This window comes from Nyctereutes procyonoides, unplaced genomic scaffold, assembly GCF_905146905.1.
Source record: "Nyctereutes procyonoides isolate TBG_1078 unplaced genomic scaffold, NYPRO_anot_genome, whole genome shotgun sequence".
Taxonomy (NCBI): Eukaryota; Metazoa; Chordata; class Mammalia; order Carnivora; family Canidae; genus Nyctereutes; species Nyctereutes procyonoides.
In genome coordinates this window covers 38,846,865-38,865,274 of record NW_026575139.1, presented here as the reverse complement: position 1 = coordinate 38,865,274, position 18,410 = coordinate 38,846,865, and the positions used below count along the sequence as shown (strand labels likewise).

At 36.2% G+C, this 18,410-nt stretch overlaps 1 protein-coding gene across 6 annotated transcripts in view; it reads left to right on the top strand.

The window, feature by feature from the left end:
- The first annotated feature begins 396 nt into the window (after nt 1-396).
- The window catches only part of KIAA0586 (KIAA0586 ortholog), a 106,615-nt gene continuing 88,601 nt past the window's right edge, over nt 397-18,410 (top strand). For 3 of the 6 annotated variants that reach the window (XR_008661710.1, XM_055304440.1, XM_055304444.1), the window contains exons 1-9: nt 397-1,230; nt 2,147-2,217; nt 4,208-4,277; nt 5,324-5,393; nt 10,339-10,513; nt 11,338-11,559; nt 15,271-15,424; nt 16,618-16,785; nt 17,972-18,095. Coding sequence is in view for 5 of the 6 variants with exons in the window: in XM_055304440.1 (XP_055160415.1) it covers nt 1,032-1,230; nt 2,147-2,217; nt 4,208-4,277; nt 5,324-5,393; nt 10,339-10,513; nt 11,338-11,559; nt 15,271-15,424; nt 16,618-16,785; nt 17,972-18,095 (1,253 nt within the window). In the remaining variant the exon portion in view is untranslated. Of the gene's footprint in view, nt 1,231-2,146; nt 2,218-3,979; nt 4,138-4,207; nt 4,278-5,323; nt 5,394-10,338; nt 10,514-11,337; nt 11,560-15,270; nt 15,425-16,617; nt 16,786-17,971; nt 18,096-18,410 lie in introns of all 6 variants that reach the window. The other 3 variants (XM_055304442.1, XM_055304443.1, XM_055304441.1) reach the window with 3 other exon arrangements.

Below are 18,410 nucleotides of genomic sequence, written 5' to 3'. Positions count from 1 at the left end.
CGAATCTGTCGAGATGTTCTGCCAAACTAATTTACTTAATTTCCTGTCCCTAACGGTCTTCGGAGCTACTCTGTAAACAGTCCCTAATCAACAGAGATAGTATTACCGGTTAGGTCGGGACCTGTGCGAACCTTCGATGAGAATCTCTGGTTTTATTCAATGTTTAAGTCTTGTGGTGGCAATGTACTGCTTAAAAAAAAAAAAAATTCGCGCGTTTTAAACCTTCTACGTTGGGAGTTTGTTTCCACCCGGAGAGGGATGCAGGTGCACCGGAGAGCGTTCAGCTTTTTGGTTGGATGTTTTGGATGAGAGTTTTCTTGGCGCGCATGCGTATTGTGTCTCAAGGGCCGGCTTAAAGGGAAGTGGGTGTTGCCTCGTGGGCAACTGAAGCTGTTGTCCGGGTTTAGGTGCGACTGCGGGGTTGCCGAGCGCTCGGGAGACGAAGAGGGGTGAATTTAGGTGTCCGAGGTTGCACCTGGAGGCGTGTGTAAGACTCTGCGGCCGAAGAAAGCTATTAAGCTTCATATATGGGTGATTAAAAAAAAAAAAGCATTGTCAGTTTTACTTGCTTGATTCCTGCTTCTCAATAGATCTTAACTCCGCCTCCACATCTGTTTGGTCTTGCACTGCCAGCTCTTTGCTTGGAAAGTGCTCTGCATTGTTAGGGTCATTATTGCTCATGCGGCCATTCTCTTGTCATCCTCACTCTCCGACTCATTGGCGTGTGCCTTCATGGACTGAGTAGGATTAATGGGTAGATATGATGTTCCAGTGGTCTCTAATTCTGGATTAAATACCAAATGGGAATTTCTAGCTCTGCGGATAATCTTAGACATTGTTTTATTTAAAGGTTGATGACTGCATGTTGTGAAATCACTTAAAATTCCCCTTTATCATACTCCTCCCTCGTTCCTTACCTCCCGTCCCCCCGCCCAAGTCCTCAAAGTGGTGAAAATTTTGTTCCGAAGTTTTATGGACCCAGCAGAAATTCTCCCATTCATAATTGTGGGACTAGTTTTGTTACCCGTAATATGAAAGGCACTGAGTTTAGCCCGGAAAAGAAAAGAAGGGTTAAAATACCAGCGAGGAGGCTTCGTGAGGTAGTTTCTCCAAATCAGGGAGAGAATTTGGCTTTGCCGAAAGAGGAGTTGCCCCGTGTTCCTCCAGCGTTGTCTGCAAATAAACGTCTTCCTCTTAGAACCGAGGCTAGCTTGACTGGAACGTTACGTGGTATGTGACTCCGAATGGCTTTCGCTTTTGTAGATCTTTATTTTCATTTCATTTTGTGTGTGTGTGTGTGTGTGTGAGTTTCGAAATTTATAGAGGATTTTTAACGTTTAAATTCTCAAACATATGATACGTCTAGATTGTATAGGTGTTTGAAAGCTAACCCCTTTCCCTGGGAACATGGCTAGCAGAGTCAGTCGAATGGAATCCTATCCAATAGGCGGAATGAATGAAACACTTCTACTGTGTTTTTTCCTTGTGTGGTTTTTGCGCATTGTTCTCGTTCACATCTATGGTGGACGCACTTAAGTAATATGATGTGTTTATTGTTCATGGGTAGGGCTTTTTACCCAATACTCTACCTTCTGTTTGGATAGTATTATTCAGTTTGGCGTAGTAGAACAACACAACTTCTGCCTTTTGATGACTTTCCATGTTTCAATTCACTTAACCTGTCTGGAGTTCAGTGAAAATGAAGAAAACATATGCTTTTCCCATTTCAGTGATAATCATAAAGATCAAATTAATGAATATATGTGCAAAAACAAAAAAAAATGCTTATGTGCTTTGGGGGAGATGCAGCATACTAAAGGCCTGCTTTTATAGTATGTACATATTTTTATTCCTGGCAAATGATTCTACCCATAGTTTGTCCAAATCCGACATTGTAATGGTATATTTTAAGACAATTATCTCACTTGATTGTCAGTTCTGATCCTTATTTTCCAAAGTTATCAGCTGCAAAACCTTCATCAGGATATATTTTAATTACAGTTTAAGTTTACTGCATGAAAAGTGGCTTTCCAGTTTAGATTTTGCATTAATATGGAGTTTATAGTTCTTGAATCATGCCTGTACGGTTTCTAAAGATATGGTTCTGATTTTAAAATCACTAAAATTGATTCCTTTGTTTTGTTAGGTTCATCAGACTTGACTTCTGCTAGAAATTATCAACAGCCTCCATTAGAAATTTCTACTGTGTCAGAAAGTGTAAGCAAAAGAATTCTTAATTACATTCATTTTAAACTTTTCAGTATTGTTGAGTAATGTGTTCTTAAGTCAGGTTTGATGAGCAACAGGCTTTGTTTTTGCTTAAATTTCACTTACCAAGAGAAATACAATTGTGACTGTATTTGAGACAATAAACAAAAAGTCTTCCATAGAATAAAAAATACTCATTACTAAGATGTCACTGACAGAAATATTGTAACTGAAAAGAAGCTCTGCTCTTATCTAAGAAAATGGTGTTCTAGACCAGACTCAATATACTGTTCAGTAAAGATAAAGAACAAGTAACAACATCATTTTTAAAAAGTGAGGTGTGATTACATGTCATTCAAACTAAAGTGAGGTCTTTTGTGTAGTTTTTTTTTTTTAAGATTTATTTATGATAGACATAGAGAGAGAGAGGCAGAGACACAGGAGGAGGGAGAAGCAGGCTCCATGCCGGGAGCCCAACGTGGGACTCGATCCCGGGACTGCAGGATCGTGCCCTGGGCCAAAGGCAGGCGCTAAACTGCTGAGCCACCCAGGGATCCCTTGTATAGTTTTTTGAGAGGTCTTTAAGAAATAATAACATGAAATTCTCATCTTGACCTTTATAATATTGAAAATATTTGATGATAAGTGTATTTTGTTCATCCAGTCTAAATAGATTTTGATCACTAATCATAATGTTGACTATAGATTGTCAATTTAACAAGTCTTTAAAGAAGAGAGTTTCACAATATATTATCTTGAAAATTGAAACTGGTAAACTAAGAATGAAATTGAAACTGTTTACTGATCAACTCTGTAAAAAATTTAAAATAAAAATGTATAGTTATGTGCCATAATTGGTCCCTGCATAAATGTGTGGTCTTTGAGTTGGTTTTTTGTTTCTTTTTTGAGTAGTTCTTATTTAATGATTAATGGTGTTTGAATTCCATTATCTAAATAATTTCCCAGATGGATATACTATTATATAAATTGTCTCTGGAAAGACTGTATCAGTATACATTCTTCAACAAGCTCCTGAGTGGAATTAGTGGTATTATTTTTCCCTAGTTTTACCAATACAGGCATTACTAGAATTAGACAAAAAAAAAAAAAAAAAAAAAAACTTTTTGCCATTTTGATAGGTAAAAAATGCATCTCATTTTATTTTGTATTTTTATTAATACCCTTATTATTAATAATAATTATTTTTCCATGTATATTGCCATCCTTATTCTTTTGTGTATTACATATTTTCATGCTGTACTTTTTCTTACTCATTTGTAGGAGGTCTTTGTATTAATGTCCCAGATGCATTTTGTTGCATTGTTAGTCTCACTCATGGTTTGCAGGAAGTTAACACTTGTTTGTCAGGGGATAGCCTGATCACCTTCCTCTTATGATTTTCTCTTTACTCTTTTCTAATTTAGAAGGCAAAAAAAGATGTGTCTAAGGAAGGTGAAGAGCAACACTGAATGAACCTAGTACTTAAGAAGTCATGGTGTCTCGGCACTGATAGAATCTTAGAAATGAAGTCTAGGGTTGCACATGTGAGCAGAAAGCTATTTACTCATTGAGAAGCCTCCTGAGACTACATTACAAGCTCAGGGATAAAGAGTGCTGTGATTAATTTGTGATGTTGTGTCACTGTTGGCCATCTTATGCACTCTGTTTGACTCAAAATGAATCAGATTTTCACATTAAACTGTAGCAGCTAAATTGTTATATGAGTCAGGCTACTAGACATGGCAAATTGAGGTTTGAATCTGAATTTCAGGGCCACTGGTCGCTTGCTTGTTCATTTACTCATTCAACAAAATCTTGAGTACCTTCAAGGTACCTAAACATTATGGTGGTTCTGGAAATGAAGAATCTAAAAGCACACAATCCTGCCCTCCTGGAACACAGTAGTCACATAGCCGCACATGGTACTTGGTAAGTAATAAATCATAAAGGTTTGGTTTTTTTTTTTTTAGTCTTTCATTTTTCCTTTCATATCTCAAAGGATTTTTCTAAAGATGTTGCAATGCAAGAGTTGCCTCTGGATAAACTGGAAGAGAGCAACAGACAAAAAGGTAAAAGAATAGATTTGCATTTTTTTACCATATTTTTTAAGTCTTAAGTTCTGTGGCATTAGGTACATTCACATTAATGCAATTATCACCATCATCCATTTCTAGACCTTTTTCATTTTCCTCATTTGAAACTCTGTACTCCTTAAACACTTACTCTCCATTTCCCAAGTCTAGTTTTATGATTGACTTATTTCACTTAGCATGTCTTCATGGCTCATCTATGTTTTATATGTCAGGATTTTGTTGTAGGGATAGAATTTTAGATCTTTAGATTTTAAGACATTCATTTTTTTTTTAAAGACTTTCATTACACGGGCTTACAGTTTTTTTTCTTATTTTGATTATTTCATTTGAATTAACTTTTCCTTCCAAATTAAGCTATTAATGGAATCTTTAAAATCTGGAAAAAGATTTGTAATTGTAAAGGTAATTTTATAATTTCTAAACTGTTCCATAGGTTTGGTATTAAATATTTATAAAAAAATTTATAATCTCTGAATTCAAGTTTTGAGTAGTCATTGGTAAGATAATAGATTAAAAATATGCTTTGAGGAAATTTAGTGATTTTTCTTAAATGTAATTTTATTTTTATCTAAGCAGTTTTCTCTTTTGAGTTTAAGCAAAATGTCTCTCAGCCTCAGGTGTTTTTCGATAAATTTTTTTCTCTAAAGTCTAGGGTTATGACTCATATTATTCGGTCATTTAATTTGTTCCTTGCACTTTTTTTTAAGACAGGGAAAAGAGGGGAGGGAGGAGGAAGAGGGAGAGAGAGAGAACCTTAAGCAGGCTCTTCACCTAGAGCAGAGCCTGTCACATGGCTCAATCTCATGACCCTGAGATTATGACCTGAGCTGAAATCAAGAGTTGGACACTTAGGTCATTGAGCCACGCAGGTGCTCCAGTTCCTTGCATTTTATTAAATTGAGAAATCTTATTACTGAATTCCTAAATATTCTCTTAATTTAAAAAAGCTGTTTTGGGATAGCTTACCAAAATTTAACAAATTTTTAGGAATCTGAAATATATTTTGTTTCTCAATTTTGCAGCAAATGACATCTTTATTTCTCGGTATACCATGGGACAGAAGGATGCTCTAAGAGCAGTTTTAAAGCAAAAGTAAGTTCCATTTACAGAAAATAGGTGGGCCATTTCTTCTATTTCTATATGATTCTCTAAAATTAGCTTCACTTATACTTTGAACGTAGGATAAATTTTCAATGTGTGAAATATGTTTGAAACATTTTTCATAGTGCTGAACATGTATAAAATAAATAGCTGTTGACAATTATTCTCAGGACTTTATATGCATTAACTCTTTTAATACTCACAAAATCCAATGAAGTCGATTCTATCACATCCCAATTTTACAGAATCCCCATTTTATAGATGAGGAAACTGAGGCACACAGAGATTGATTTTCTCAAGGTCATTTAGCACGTTTTCACTTGGCTGGGATTTAGACTAGTCTGCCTTTTAGAGTTTGCTCTCTTAATAACTTCACTATACTACTTGCAGCAATGCTCAAGTAGTTCCAGATACATAATACTTATTATTTACTATCCAAGGACATTTAGGACATCTTTCCTGGCCAAGATTTAAGAAAGGGACAAGGTTAGCATCTGAATGGAGCGAAGGGAGAGGATAGCTGCTGCTCTAAGTGGTCCCTTCCAAGTTTATCTTGAATACCAGTGAATACAAAACTAACCCTAACAATAGCACCATAATGAGCATATGTCTCCACTACTCTGGAGGCAATTTGTATTATTTTTATCATTAGCAGAGATAGGATGAGACACATATTCTTAGGCTAAATGTATTCTACTTCTGAACTAGAGTAGTCTGGAAAGGCCCTTAGAAAATGAGTTAAATTTTTACATAATTTTGAACTCTGATTTTATTCAAAGGGGCCATTTTATATTACTTCAGTGAATGGAAAATCGCTTTTAAAAATAATGCAATTAGGGATCCCTGGGTGGCGCAGCGGTTTAGCGCCTGCCTTTGGCTCAGGGCGCGATCCTGGAGACCCAGGATCGAATCCCACGTCGGGCTCCCGGTGCATGGAGCCTGCTTCTCCCTCTGCCTATGTCTCTGCCTCTCTCTCTCTCTGTGTGCCTATCAAAATTAAATAAAATAAAAATTATAAAAAAAAAAATAAATAAATAAATAAAAATAATGCAATTAAAATAAATATGCGGGATCCCTGGGTGGCGCAGCAGTTTAGCGCCTGCCTTTGGCCCAGGGCGCGATCCTGGAGACCCGGGATCGAATCCCACGTCGGGCTCCCGGTGCATGGAGCCTGCTTCTCCCTCTGCCTATGTCTCTGCCTCTCTCTCTCTGTGTGTGACTATCATAAATAAATAAAAATTAAAAAATAATAAATAAATATGCAATTTAAAATAAAAAAATATTATTTTTCCATCTATGGTTATCTGTGGCAAACATATTACACTCTGGGAAACACTGTACTAACAAAAATAAATACTATCTCTAAACCACAGGGGTGTGGTCTGAGCCAGCCAGAGTTTACGAGCTGGTTTCTGGGCTCATCATATTTTTCCTTTTTATCTTTGTTCAGTCTACAATTCCCAGTATGTAATATGGTGGTTAGGAGAGGAATTTTGATGGTAAATTGTATTCTGGGGCTTATAAATATATGAGAAAGTGAAAAGAAGGGCATGAAAAGTGGTGCAGTCTCTCAAATTCTGCAGTTGAACCAGAAATTGCAGATCATATCTGCCTCATTTGGACAGAAAGTGAATACCACTTCCATGCAGCAGACCTAGAGTAGGGGCCCTACCAACTTGCCTTCAAGTCAGAACTCTCTAACTGGAAATCTCTGAGACCTCTTAGAACTCTCAGATCAGGAAGGGAGAAGTTCATAAACTAATGGACAATGAGAGATAACTGAGCACTACCCCTCTTAGACAGTAGATCTTTTCCCATTTCAGGATGAATGAACAGAATTAAAAACAAACAAAACAAACTAGGAAGAGTCTTGAGAAGGTGTTTTCAATGTAGAGAATAATTGAGTCAGAAACATAAAAATGACTCTCATGTTGGGTTAAAAGACAGTCTATGTCTCAAGAAATAGACTTTGCTGTAGTCAATGTCACTTAAATTTATTAATTTTAGAGAATGGTAGATGGAATTTGGCAAAGTCATTCTAAAATTTACCTGGAAGGACATATGGTTGAGAATATGTATACCTGATGTTAAGAATACATACTATAGAATACACATAGTTGAGAATAGCTAATTTGGGGAAAAAACTGTAATGATGAAGAATTTGCTCTATTTGATATAATATGCTCTGAAGCTATACTAATAAAAAGTAATAGGCCAGAGTCTTTGAGTAATGAAGAATCTGGCCAAAGTGTCTAGAACCGGGTAGAATGTCTTACAGGTGGATAGAGAGCAAGGAAGGGGTAGGTTATAAACTTCTTTAAAGGAGAGAAGTGGCAAATCATCTGAAAATATTAAAGTATGATATATATTTCTAAAAAGGCTCATTCAGATAATAAGTATCAAAAGTTGAATTGGAAGAGCACTGGACTGTAGTTTAGGAACCCAACTGGCTACGAATTTGGGGGTAATCTCTTTGAGAGGGATTCAGTTGGTCCTCAGTACATGGGAGGGTGGTAGAATGAGGGCAGAATCATTGCTGGTTTGGAGAGGAGTAACTGATTGGAAGATAGACATAGAATGGACAGAAATTGATGATTAGATCTGAGAGTAAAGAAGGAGCTAAGGGGCAGCCCAGGTGGCTCAGCGGTTTAGTGCCGCCTTCAGCCCAGGGGGTGTGATCCTGGAGACCCGGGATCGAATCCCACGTCAGGCTCCCTGCATGGAGCCTGCTTTTCCCTCTGCCTGTGTCTCTGCCTCTCTCTCTCTCTCTCTCTGTGTGTGTCTCTCATAAATAAATAAATAAAATCTTAAAAAAAAAAAAGGGAGCTAAGGATGAATCCCAGATTTTTGGCTATATAAATGCATGGTCAGTAGTAGTAACTGAGAAAGGAAATCTTTGGGAAAGAATTCTTGAGGGGATAAATTTCATTTTGGACATATGCGGGGGTTTGAAGTATCTCTATGAGGTATCCAGGTAAAAGTATCCAATAGGAAATTGAATATAAAGATCAAATTAATGAAAAGTCTAAGCTAGGCTTCTTCTAGATGATAGAAGTAGCGTATAAATGGTAGCCTGATCTGGGAACAGTTGAAGGGACTTGATGAGAGGGCAAAGCAGAGATAAAGAAAGGTAAGGACTCAAAGTATCCATTGAAATAAGCCAAAACTATTACTGGCCTTGGTGAGGGCGGTTTCTGCACAGTATTGGTATAGATGCCAGATTCAGAGGATTTAGGAATAAGATAAAATTCTAAAAAAAAAAAAAAAGAAGAAGAAATAATTTCTTCTGAACGAGAAAGTTGTGTATTTTCCCATTTCTTAACACTTAGAAGCTATTTACATTAGTTACATTGAGCATTTGATGTGACAATTAGAAAAAAAAATAAAATTTAAAAGCCTATAAAGAAGTTGAGGTTTGGTCTTATAATGTTATTTTCTCTTGCTGGTCAAAGTAATGTGTTCAGCAGTGTGATTCGAGAGGTTGTGTGTGAAGTAATAGGTATATATAGGAAGCTAGGGCAGTGACAGGATGGTGCATGTCAACTGTCAAACAAGACATTAGCCTATTCACTTATCACTATGGAACAATTTTAGATTTCTAAACGGTGGAGAAATGTGTTTGGGAAGTTTCTAAATGAGTAAAATCTTCAAGAATGAAATAGTTGGCAAGAGATGTTGAAGTTTGTTTTTGTTTTTGTTTTTGTTTTTTTACCAGAGGGAGAAGCATGAAGGTAGACATACTATCCTGAGAGAGCTAGGTGTTTTGGGACCATCTGTAGGAATAATAAGCCAACTCTGCCTTACTGGTTCTGTGACTTTTGGTCAAGTAAATCCTGTTACCTCTGTGGACCTCAATTTCTTCATCTGTCAAATTAGGAAGTTAGGATAGGTGACCTCTTCAGTTCCCCCTTGCCTCGTAGTTCTGTGACACCATTCCTGCAATTGTGATGAAATAATTGACAAAACTTGATAACTCAGGTATGAGAAGGTAAGAGGAGAATGGAGAAGTTAAGAGTCAAGATAACTTCAAAATTTTGAGACACAGAGAAATGATGCTCTTAGAAATGAGGAAATATGGAAGAGGAGTAAGTTTAAGAGCTGCTCTGGGTCTTCTGATCTTACTTAGACTTACCTAGGGACTCTGCAGTTTTGTTGGTCATTCCTTTTATTGTGTTTTTTTGTTTTGTTTTACAAAATTGAGTTTTTTCTTAATATTTCTTTAATTAGATCCTTCATTGTGAATATGTTTGTATTTGCTCTCATTTTTAATTCAGGCTGCTTTAATCTGTGTTTGATGCTCTCTTTTAACAAACTGACATTTGTTAATAAATATTTAAATGAGAATTAAACAGTTGTTTAGCAATTGTAACAGTTTCTCTTGGGTTGTATTCCTTTGGAAGTAAAACTTGGTACTTGCATTCTTAGAACCTTTTTTTTTTTTAAGATTTTATCTATTCATGAGAGACACACACAGAGAGAGAAGCAGAGACACAGGCAGAGAGAGAAGCAGGCTCTATGCAGGGAGCCCAGTGTGGGACCCGATCGCAGGACTCCAGGATCACATCTTGAGCTGAAGGCAGGCACCCAACCACTGAGCCACCCAGGCATCCCTAGAAACTTTTCTGCATGTTTTGCATTTATACTTCCTGATTATATATCTTTGTAATTGTGTAACAATGTCTTTTTCTATGTGCAAGTCTTATTTCTGAGATATCATAACCTTCCAGGAATTATCTTCTTATTTCTTTAGTGTTTAATGACCTTTCATAGATTTCATTAGCCAAATGACTGATAAGATCCTGATATGGAAAACCAAGTGATTTAATTTTTTAAAAAAAATCAAGAAAACCCACCTTCAGCAGATTACCACTACAAGTGCTTCTTGAAATGGCTCAATGTGGCTTACTGAATATATTTGTATTCTTTTTATTTACAGGGCTCAAAACATGCCTGTTTTTAAAGAAGTAAAGGTACAGCTTTTGGAAGATGCAGGCACAGAAAAAGATGCTGCTACTCAGGAAATGAGAACTTCACCCAGTGGAATTGATTCAGCTACAACTGTGGCTGCAGCAACAGCAGCTGCCATTGCTACAGCAGCCCCACTGATAAAAGTATATTTTTTTCCTAGATATTCACAGCTTCTTTGTAAAATGTAAAAGTATTTATTAGGAACAAGTCCCTAAATGGTCATATCCCACCATTGAATAGGATCATTCTAGTCACTCTTAATTTGAAAAAATTTTCCTGTTTGTGGTTATATATTACCTCTCCGGAGTTGAGATGTACCCCCTCCTTGCTGTGATAATGCTGGCAAATCTAGGAATGACTGGGTCCAGCACTGAAACCATCACATCCAGAGAGCTCCCAAGTTGTGGGCAACCTGGGACAACTGGTCACCCTTACATTAGAACTAAAAAGGAACTCAGAGATCATCTCTGCCACCCCTCTCAGTTGGCAAATGGAAAACTGAGAAACAGGGTCAGAGTAGGGGCAGGTCCAGAGCTAATAGGTGGCGGAGCTAAGATGGGACTCCCGGATGCTGACCTAATTCAGTCTGAGATTAGCAGAGTATCAAAGGCTAATTTGTTTTGTTATTTACTTCTTTTTAATTACCATTTAATTATTTTATTTTTGGCATTGTAGCAGTTCTTTGTTGCAAATGTGTTATTAATGAGAGAAAAGATCTACTTTAGGATAACTTATCTTCGGCTTTTTATTTCTGTGATTCTAAAAATAGAAGTATAAAATCATCAGAGATTTAGAGAATAAAACTCTAGATGATCATTTTTATTATCGGTCACTTTGAACAACTTTCCTAGTAATTGAGCATATTTTTTATAAATTTATTTTTTATTGGTGTTCAATTTGCCAACATATAGAATAACACCCAGTGAATTGAGCATATTTTTGATGTGTTGATATTTTATTGTTTTAGGTACAGAGTGATTTGGAAGCAAAAGTCAATTCTGTTACAGAATTACTCAATAAGTTACAGGAGACTGATAAACAGTTACAACGTGTTACAGAGCGGCAAACAAGCATTCAGAATAAACATGAGAAACTACATTGTCATGATCATGAAAGGCAAATGAATGTGGTAATGGAGCAGCACCTTAGGCATCTTGAAAAATTACAACAACAACAAATAGATATTCAGGTATCTGTAATAAAGCCAGCACACATCCCATGGTCTTTATCCCTTGGATTCCGAAGCTAATATTCATTGGTAATTGCAATAGCTCATTACATTGTAACAGTTTTAGTTCTTAAATAATGATCTGAGAGTTCATCATTCTTCCTTTCCATGTGGAGACCTCTCTCTGCACATTCTAGTTCAAATATCACTAATTCTGTAAGAATTTCCATAGAGTTGGCTTTTCCTTTTTTTTTTTTAAAGATTTTATTTATTTATTCATGAGAGACACACAGAGAGAGGGAGAGGCAGAGACACAGGCAGAGGGAGAAGCAGGCTCCACTCAGGGAGCCCGACGTGGGACCCGATCCCAGGTCTCCAGGATCACGCCCTGGGCCAAAGGCAGGCGCCAAACCGCTGAGCCACCCAGGCGTCCCAGCTTTTCCTTTTTTTGATGGTATTTCTGTTCATACCATTTCTAAAAAGGATTTCTTTTTTTATTTATTTGAAAGAAAGAGCCCAAGATGGGGCTCAAACCCAGGACCCTAGGATCATGACCTGAGCCAAAGGCAGATGCTTAACTGACTGAGCCACCCAGCTGTTCCTGTTCATACCATTTTTAAAGGGCTAATACTGCATTGCAGTGACTTGTTTACATCAGTGTTTGTTAGCCTGAGAATGTGCATCAGAAGCACATGAAGAGCCTTATAAAAATACAGATGCATGTACCTCTCAGATATTGAGACGGCAGGTCTGAGATGGGGACTGGGAATAGAAATCTGTAATGATTCTGATAAGAACCATCCAGTATACATAGTGCTTCTGCATTTAATTAAAAGCATAAACATTTTTAATTGGCTTTTGAATATGAGGCATGGGGTTATTATAAAAAGAAGAGTTATCCTCAGAAGGAACTGATACTACAGTTTCCTGTTTATTTTGGGAATTCCACGTCCTGGGATAGTACCCAGCAGTCAGGTACTCAATATAATTTTTCTTTTTTTATTGGGAGTTCAATTTGCCAACATATAGCATAACACCCAGTGCTCATCCTGCCAAGTGTCCCCCTAAGTGCCCGTCACCTAGTCACCCCAACCCCCCGCCCACCTCCCTTTCCACTACCCCTTGTTCGTTTCCCAGAGTTAGGTGTTTCATGTTTTGTTACCCTCACTGATATTTTCACTCCTTTCCCCTTTATTCCCTTTCACTAATTTTTATTTATTTATTTATTTATTTATTTATTTATTTATTTATTTTTCACTAATTTTTATATTCCCCAAATGAATGAGACCATATAATATTTGTCCTTCTCCGATTGACTTATTTCACTCAGCATAATACCCTCCAGTTCCATCCACGTTGAAGCAAATGGTGGGTATTTGTCGTTTCTAATGGCTGAGTAATATTCTGTTGTATACATAGACCACATCTTCCTTATCCATTCATCTTTCGATGGACACCAAGCCTCCTTCCACAGTTTGGATATTGTGGACATTGCTGGTATAAACATTGGGGTGCAGATGTTCTGGCATTTCACTCCATCTGTATATTTGGGGTAAATCCCCAGCAGTGCAATTGCTGGGTCGTAGGGCATTTCTATTTTTAACTCTTTGAGGAACCTTCACACAGTTTTCCAGAGTGGCTGCACCAGTTCACATTCCCACCAACAGTGCAAGAGGGTTCCTCTTTCTCCACATCCTCTCCAACATTTGTTGTTTCCTGTCTTGTTAATTTTCACCATTCTCACTGGTGTGAGGTGGTATCTCATTGTGTTTTTGATTTGTGTTTCCCTGATGGCCAGTGATGTGGAGCATTTTCTCATGTGCTTGTTGGCCATATCTGTGAAATTTCTGTTCATGTCTTTTGCCCATTTCATGATTGGGATTTTTTTTTTTTTGAATGAGTGATCAGCACTATAAATGCATTGGTTTTAATATACTTTTTTTTTCTAATTTGCAACTTTAAAACTTTAAAAAATTGAAATAGAACATTTGAAAGAATATACAATAAATTTATTATAGCTTCGTGTGTTATCACAGAGGTAACACTAATAAGCTGTAATTTTCAAAACTTCTTAATAGAGCTTGGTTTGAGCTTTCCATGTGGTTGAAGAAAGTATTTTTATTGGAATGATTATGGCCATACAAAGTAAAATTTTAGCATTATATGTTCTCATTCATTTGGGGAATATAAATAATATTTATTTATTATATATATATATTATATATATATATAAGGGAACTTATATATATAAGGGAATATAAGGGAAGAGAGAAGAACTGTATGGGAAATATCAGAAAGGGAGACAGAACATAAAGACTCCTAACTCTGGGAAACGAACTAGGGGTGGTGGAAGGGGAGGAGGGCGGGGGGTGGGGGTGAATGGGTGACGGGCACTGAGGGGGGCACTTGACGGGATGAGCACTGGGTGTTATTCTGTATGTTGGTAAATTGGACACCAATAAAAAATAAATTTATTTAAAAAAAAGTAAAGTTTTAGTAAGTACTCCACAACTAAAATTGAGTGGACAGCATGGGATCTTGTGAGAAGGTAGGCCTGGGTCCTTCAGAGTGCTTGTTCTTGGTCTACAAATAACTGTTCATCTCTGAGCCTTGATTTCTTTACTTAGAAAACATTTTATTTTGTTTGTTTGGGGTAAAAGGAGATGACACGTTTGAAAAGCACATTGATTTCTTTTTTTTTTTTTATTTATGATAGTCACACACACACAGAGAGAGAGAGAGAGGCAGAGACACAGGCAGAGGGAGAAGCAGGCTCCATGCACCGGGAGCCTGACGTGGGATTCGATCCTGGGTCTCCAGGATCGCGCCCTGGGCCAAAGGCAGGCGCCAAACCGCTGCGCCACCCAGGGATCCCGCACATTGATTTCTTAAGGAGAAAGTTCTACTTGTCCTATATATCTGTCTGTCATTTATCCATTTTTCCATAAATAAACCCAAAATTCATTGACTTTCTGAGTTTGGGAGAATGGAGTCTTTTCTCATGCAGGCATCTTATTATAATGCTTATAATTTCAGAGAAAGTTGAAGTTTTAGTGACAGATATATTAGTAGTTCAATAAATGCTTAATGAAGTGAAATTTGTTGAGCTTGTCCTATTTATTTATGTAGAGAGATCTCCACACAGTTTTAAGACTTCTATAAAACTAAATTTTTAGGTTTTCCTTTACCTGGTTTAAGTCTTTTTTGAAATCAGTTGTAGTAGTTCAGGTACATAAACGTTCCAGATGTTTTAATAAATGATGCTGAAAATTGTTGTTACTTTAGTGCCCATTTATATTTTAATTGCATATGTATTATTGTTGCTACTTATCTGAGTGCTTCTTAGCAGTGTTTTAAACCCTTTCCTTCAAACAAAATCATCCAGGATATAAAAGATGAGAAGTTTTGGTTTGAAATTCTCTGGTTGAAGTAGAGGTCTAGGACTAGAGCCCCTCCTTTTGGTTATCTCCTTGCCTCGCAGGCCTCTGAGCCATCTCTGAAATAGAAAGGAAGAAACTGAGATTTAGAATGGTTAAATAAAACAATCAAGGTCATACTACAGAGCTAGGCTTAACCCAGCAATGTCACTGCTACAGTGAAAGTTACATGTTATGTATGTATTTTCATGTTTATTTAATATGTTGTTTTCAAGTCCTCTAGTAAATTTCAATGTAGTTTGTCATCTCTTTCAAATGATATTTGAAATCAATAAAATAATTGTATGTCTTCCAGAGTCATTTCATTAGTGCTGCGCTCAAGACCAGTAATTTTCAGCCTGTTGCTGTGCCCGCTTCTAGAGTGATGGAAAAGTATTCCGTAAAACCAGACTTTTCTAATCTTGGTAGCAGTAATCTATCTTCACATAACACATTTGCTTCCAAACAAGGTAAAAAATATGTAGTTCTCTGTGAATGAAAAATGTCATCTATGAATTTTCTTTACAGTATATGTCAGCCAAAAATGTGTTTACTAGGTGGTAGAAGACTGTCTTTGTTTATAGGTTAAATAATTTTTAGGTCATTTTGAAACTTGCTCAGTCAAGTTAGGAATCATGTCCTACTTTATGGTTTTAATAAATAACCTTCATAACTTGTCACAAGTTTAGAAAAATTTTGCTCATGTAGTATCAATGCTTGTAATCCATTTTCCAATTCTCTGACAAACTGTATATTTACCATTTTCCTTGATTCTGTGAGGAGAGAAATGATCTGGGTACACTAATAAACTATTTCTAATTATTTTCAGTTAGTAATGTAAGTTTGCCTATTTTATTTTATTTATTTTGAAGATTTTATTTATTCATGAGAGACACACAGAGAAAGGCAGAGACATAGGCAGAGGCAGAAGCAGGCTCCCTGGGAGGAGCCTGCTGTAGGACTTGTTTCCAGGACCCTGGGATCATGCCCTGAGCCAAAGGCAGACACTCAACCACCGAGCCACCCAGATGCCCCAAGTTTGCCTGTTTTAATAGAATTTTAAAGATCTTTGTTTATAGTAACAAAGGAATGCATAATGTGTTTGTATTAAACCTCTGGAATTTAAAATAAATGAGTAAATGGGGCATTTGGGTGACTTAGTTGAACTTCTGACTCCATCTCCACTCAGTTCTTGATCTCAGGGTTTTGAATTCAAGCCCCACTTTGGGAGTTGAAAGGGGAGTTCAAGCTCCACACCCAGCATAGAGCCTATTTAAAAAAAAAAAAAAAGTTAAAAAAGCGCCAAATGAATGAATGTGTTTTAAAATTATTTAATGAATTAATGAAAATCAAGGGCTATCCTTTAATGACATTTAGCTCCATGCAAGGAGCCTGATGTGGGACTCGATCCTGGGACTCCGGGATCACACCTTGAGCCGAAGGCAGATATTCAACCACTGAGCCACCCAGGCATCCCAGTATAAAATTTTTATAGCTATATTTTGATTTCTAGTGAGAATAGAATTATTTCTATGTATTTTTTATTTTGAATATCGTATCTAATTATGGTTTTTATTTTTTTAAATTTGGGAAAGAGTAACACTTCACAAATTAAAGTTTTTTTAAAAAAATAAGTTGAATTTATTTATTTTTTCTATTAAAGTTCCTTCTAGAGAGGTTGAAGATACAGATTTTGATAAGCAGAAATCTCCGTTAGAGACACCAGCACCTCGCAGGTTTGCTCCTATACCTGTTTCAAAGGATGATAAAATATCAAAGAGGGAAAATCCTAAGGAAGAAAAAGAAAATATGGAGATGACAGATCATACAGGTAATAAGGCAATCAAAACTAGCATCTACTACTTTATTAGACCTACCTCAAATTAAACAGATTTCCATACTCCTTATTTATTATTCTCTTACGTGCCTAGTACTAACTAATGTAGGGTCTCTATTTTTAGTATTTTTCTTTGTTTTGTTTTTTATTTTTATTATTTATTTAAGATTTTGTTTATCTTGTGCAGAGACACAGACAGAGGGAGAAGCAGGCTCCATGCAGGCTTCCCTATGTTTAACTCAATTCTGGGACTCTAGGATCACGCCCTGAGCTGAAGGCACACGCTCAACCACTGAGCCACTCAGGCATCCCAGTATTTTTCTTTAAATGGGGAAATCAAGCTTCTTAGATTCTTTGCAGAAGGAGTTGGAAATATACAGTTATAATTATTCTGGTTATTTTCAATAGGTTGTTATTTAAACCTTTTATGAACAAATTTTGTTATTAATAAAAAATAATGCTTTGCTAAAGGTAAGGCTGATTATTTTAGAGCAAGTTACTTTATATTGTTTTTAGGTGGGAATTTCAATAGTAAAACTTGGAGAAATTTAACATTTATTACTGTGTTCAGTTAGAAAAATGTTAAGGTATTAACTATTTAATAGATAATAAGAACTTTTATAAATGACCTAAAGTAATAATTTGTTACAGAACCTTAAAGCTCTTCTAGTAAAAGTAAGTGAAAGTGGTACATATAAGCTTTTATTCTCAGAATCACTTAAATACATTTGAGTTTTGTCTTGGTGCATTTAAAGCATTTTAAGGATACTAAGATCTTTAATAAGCAAACCAACCTCACTAATAGATAAAAGTTATTTAATAAGCAAACCAACCTCACTAATAGATAATAGATAAAAGTTATTAAGAGAAAGATTCAACTAACACTTGCTATAAAGAAATAGTCAAATCTCCCTGTAACTATTGATAAAAATCATGCAATTTTTTGGGCTTTGTGATGATAACATGTCTCATTTAAATTAGTTTTATCTGTGATGGAAATAAATTCAGGCCTAAAATTTTACCAGTGTAGTTTTCATGAGTTATAAATACTTGGTTTTATTTGATGAGTGTATTTAAAACCTACATTATAGAATGAATTGAGTATAATATATATGAGCTGTTATATAAAAAAGAAATGAATCAATACTTTAAAAATGATACTATATTTCTTTTATTGCAGAAAATATAAGACTATTGGAACAGATTTTGAGTAACCATGATTCTTTGACAAGAAAAAGTGAGCCTTCAGATAAAACTTCACTAACTAGGTCAAAAATAGGATGGAATCCTGAGAGGAGAGACAGGTAAAAAACAAGAGATTGGAGTAAAAGCTATATTGAAAATAGCTTTGTTTATATTTCTAAAATTTCCTTAGGAATTTTGATAAATGTATAGCATTGCTATTAAAAGTTATCTTAGATTGGGGCACCTGGATGGCTCAGTGGTTGAGCCTGTGCCTTAGGCTCAGGGCGTGATCCCAGAGTCCTGGTATCAAGTCCCACACCAAGCTTACCCCAGGGAGCCTGCTTCTCCCTCTGCCTATGTCTCTGCCTCTCTGTATGTCTCTCATGAATAAATGAAATCTTTAAAAAAACCCAAAGCATTAAAAAATAATAATA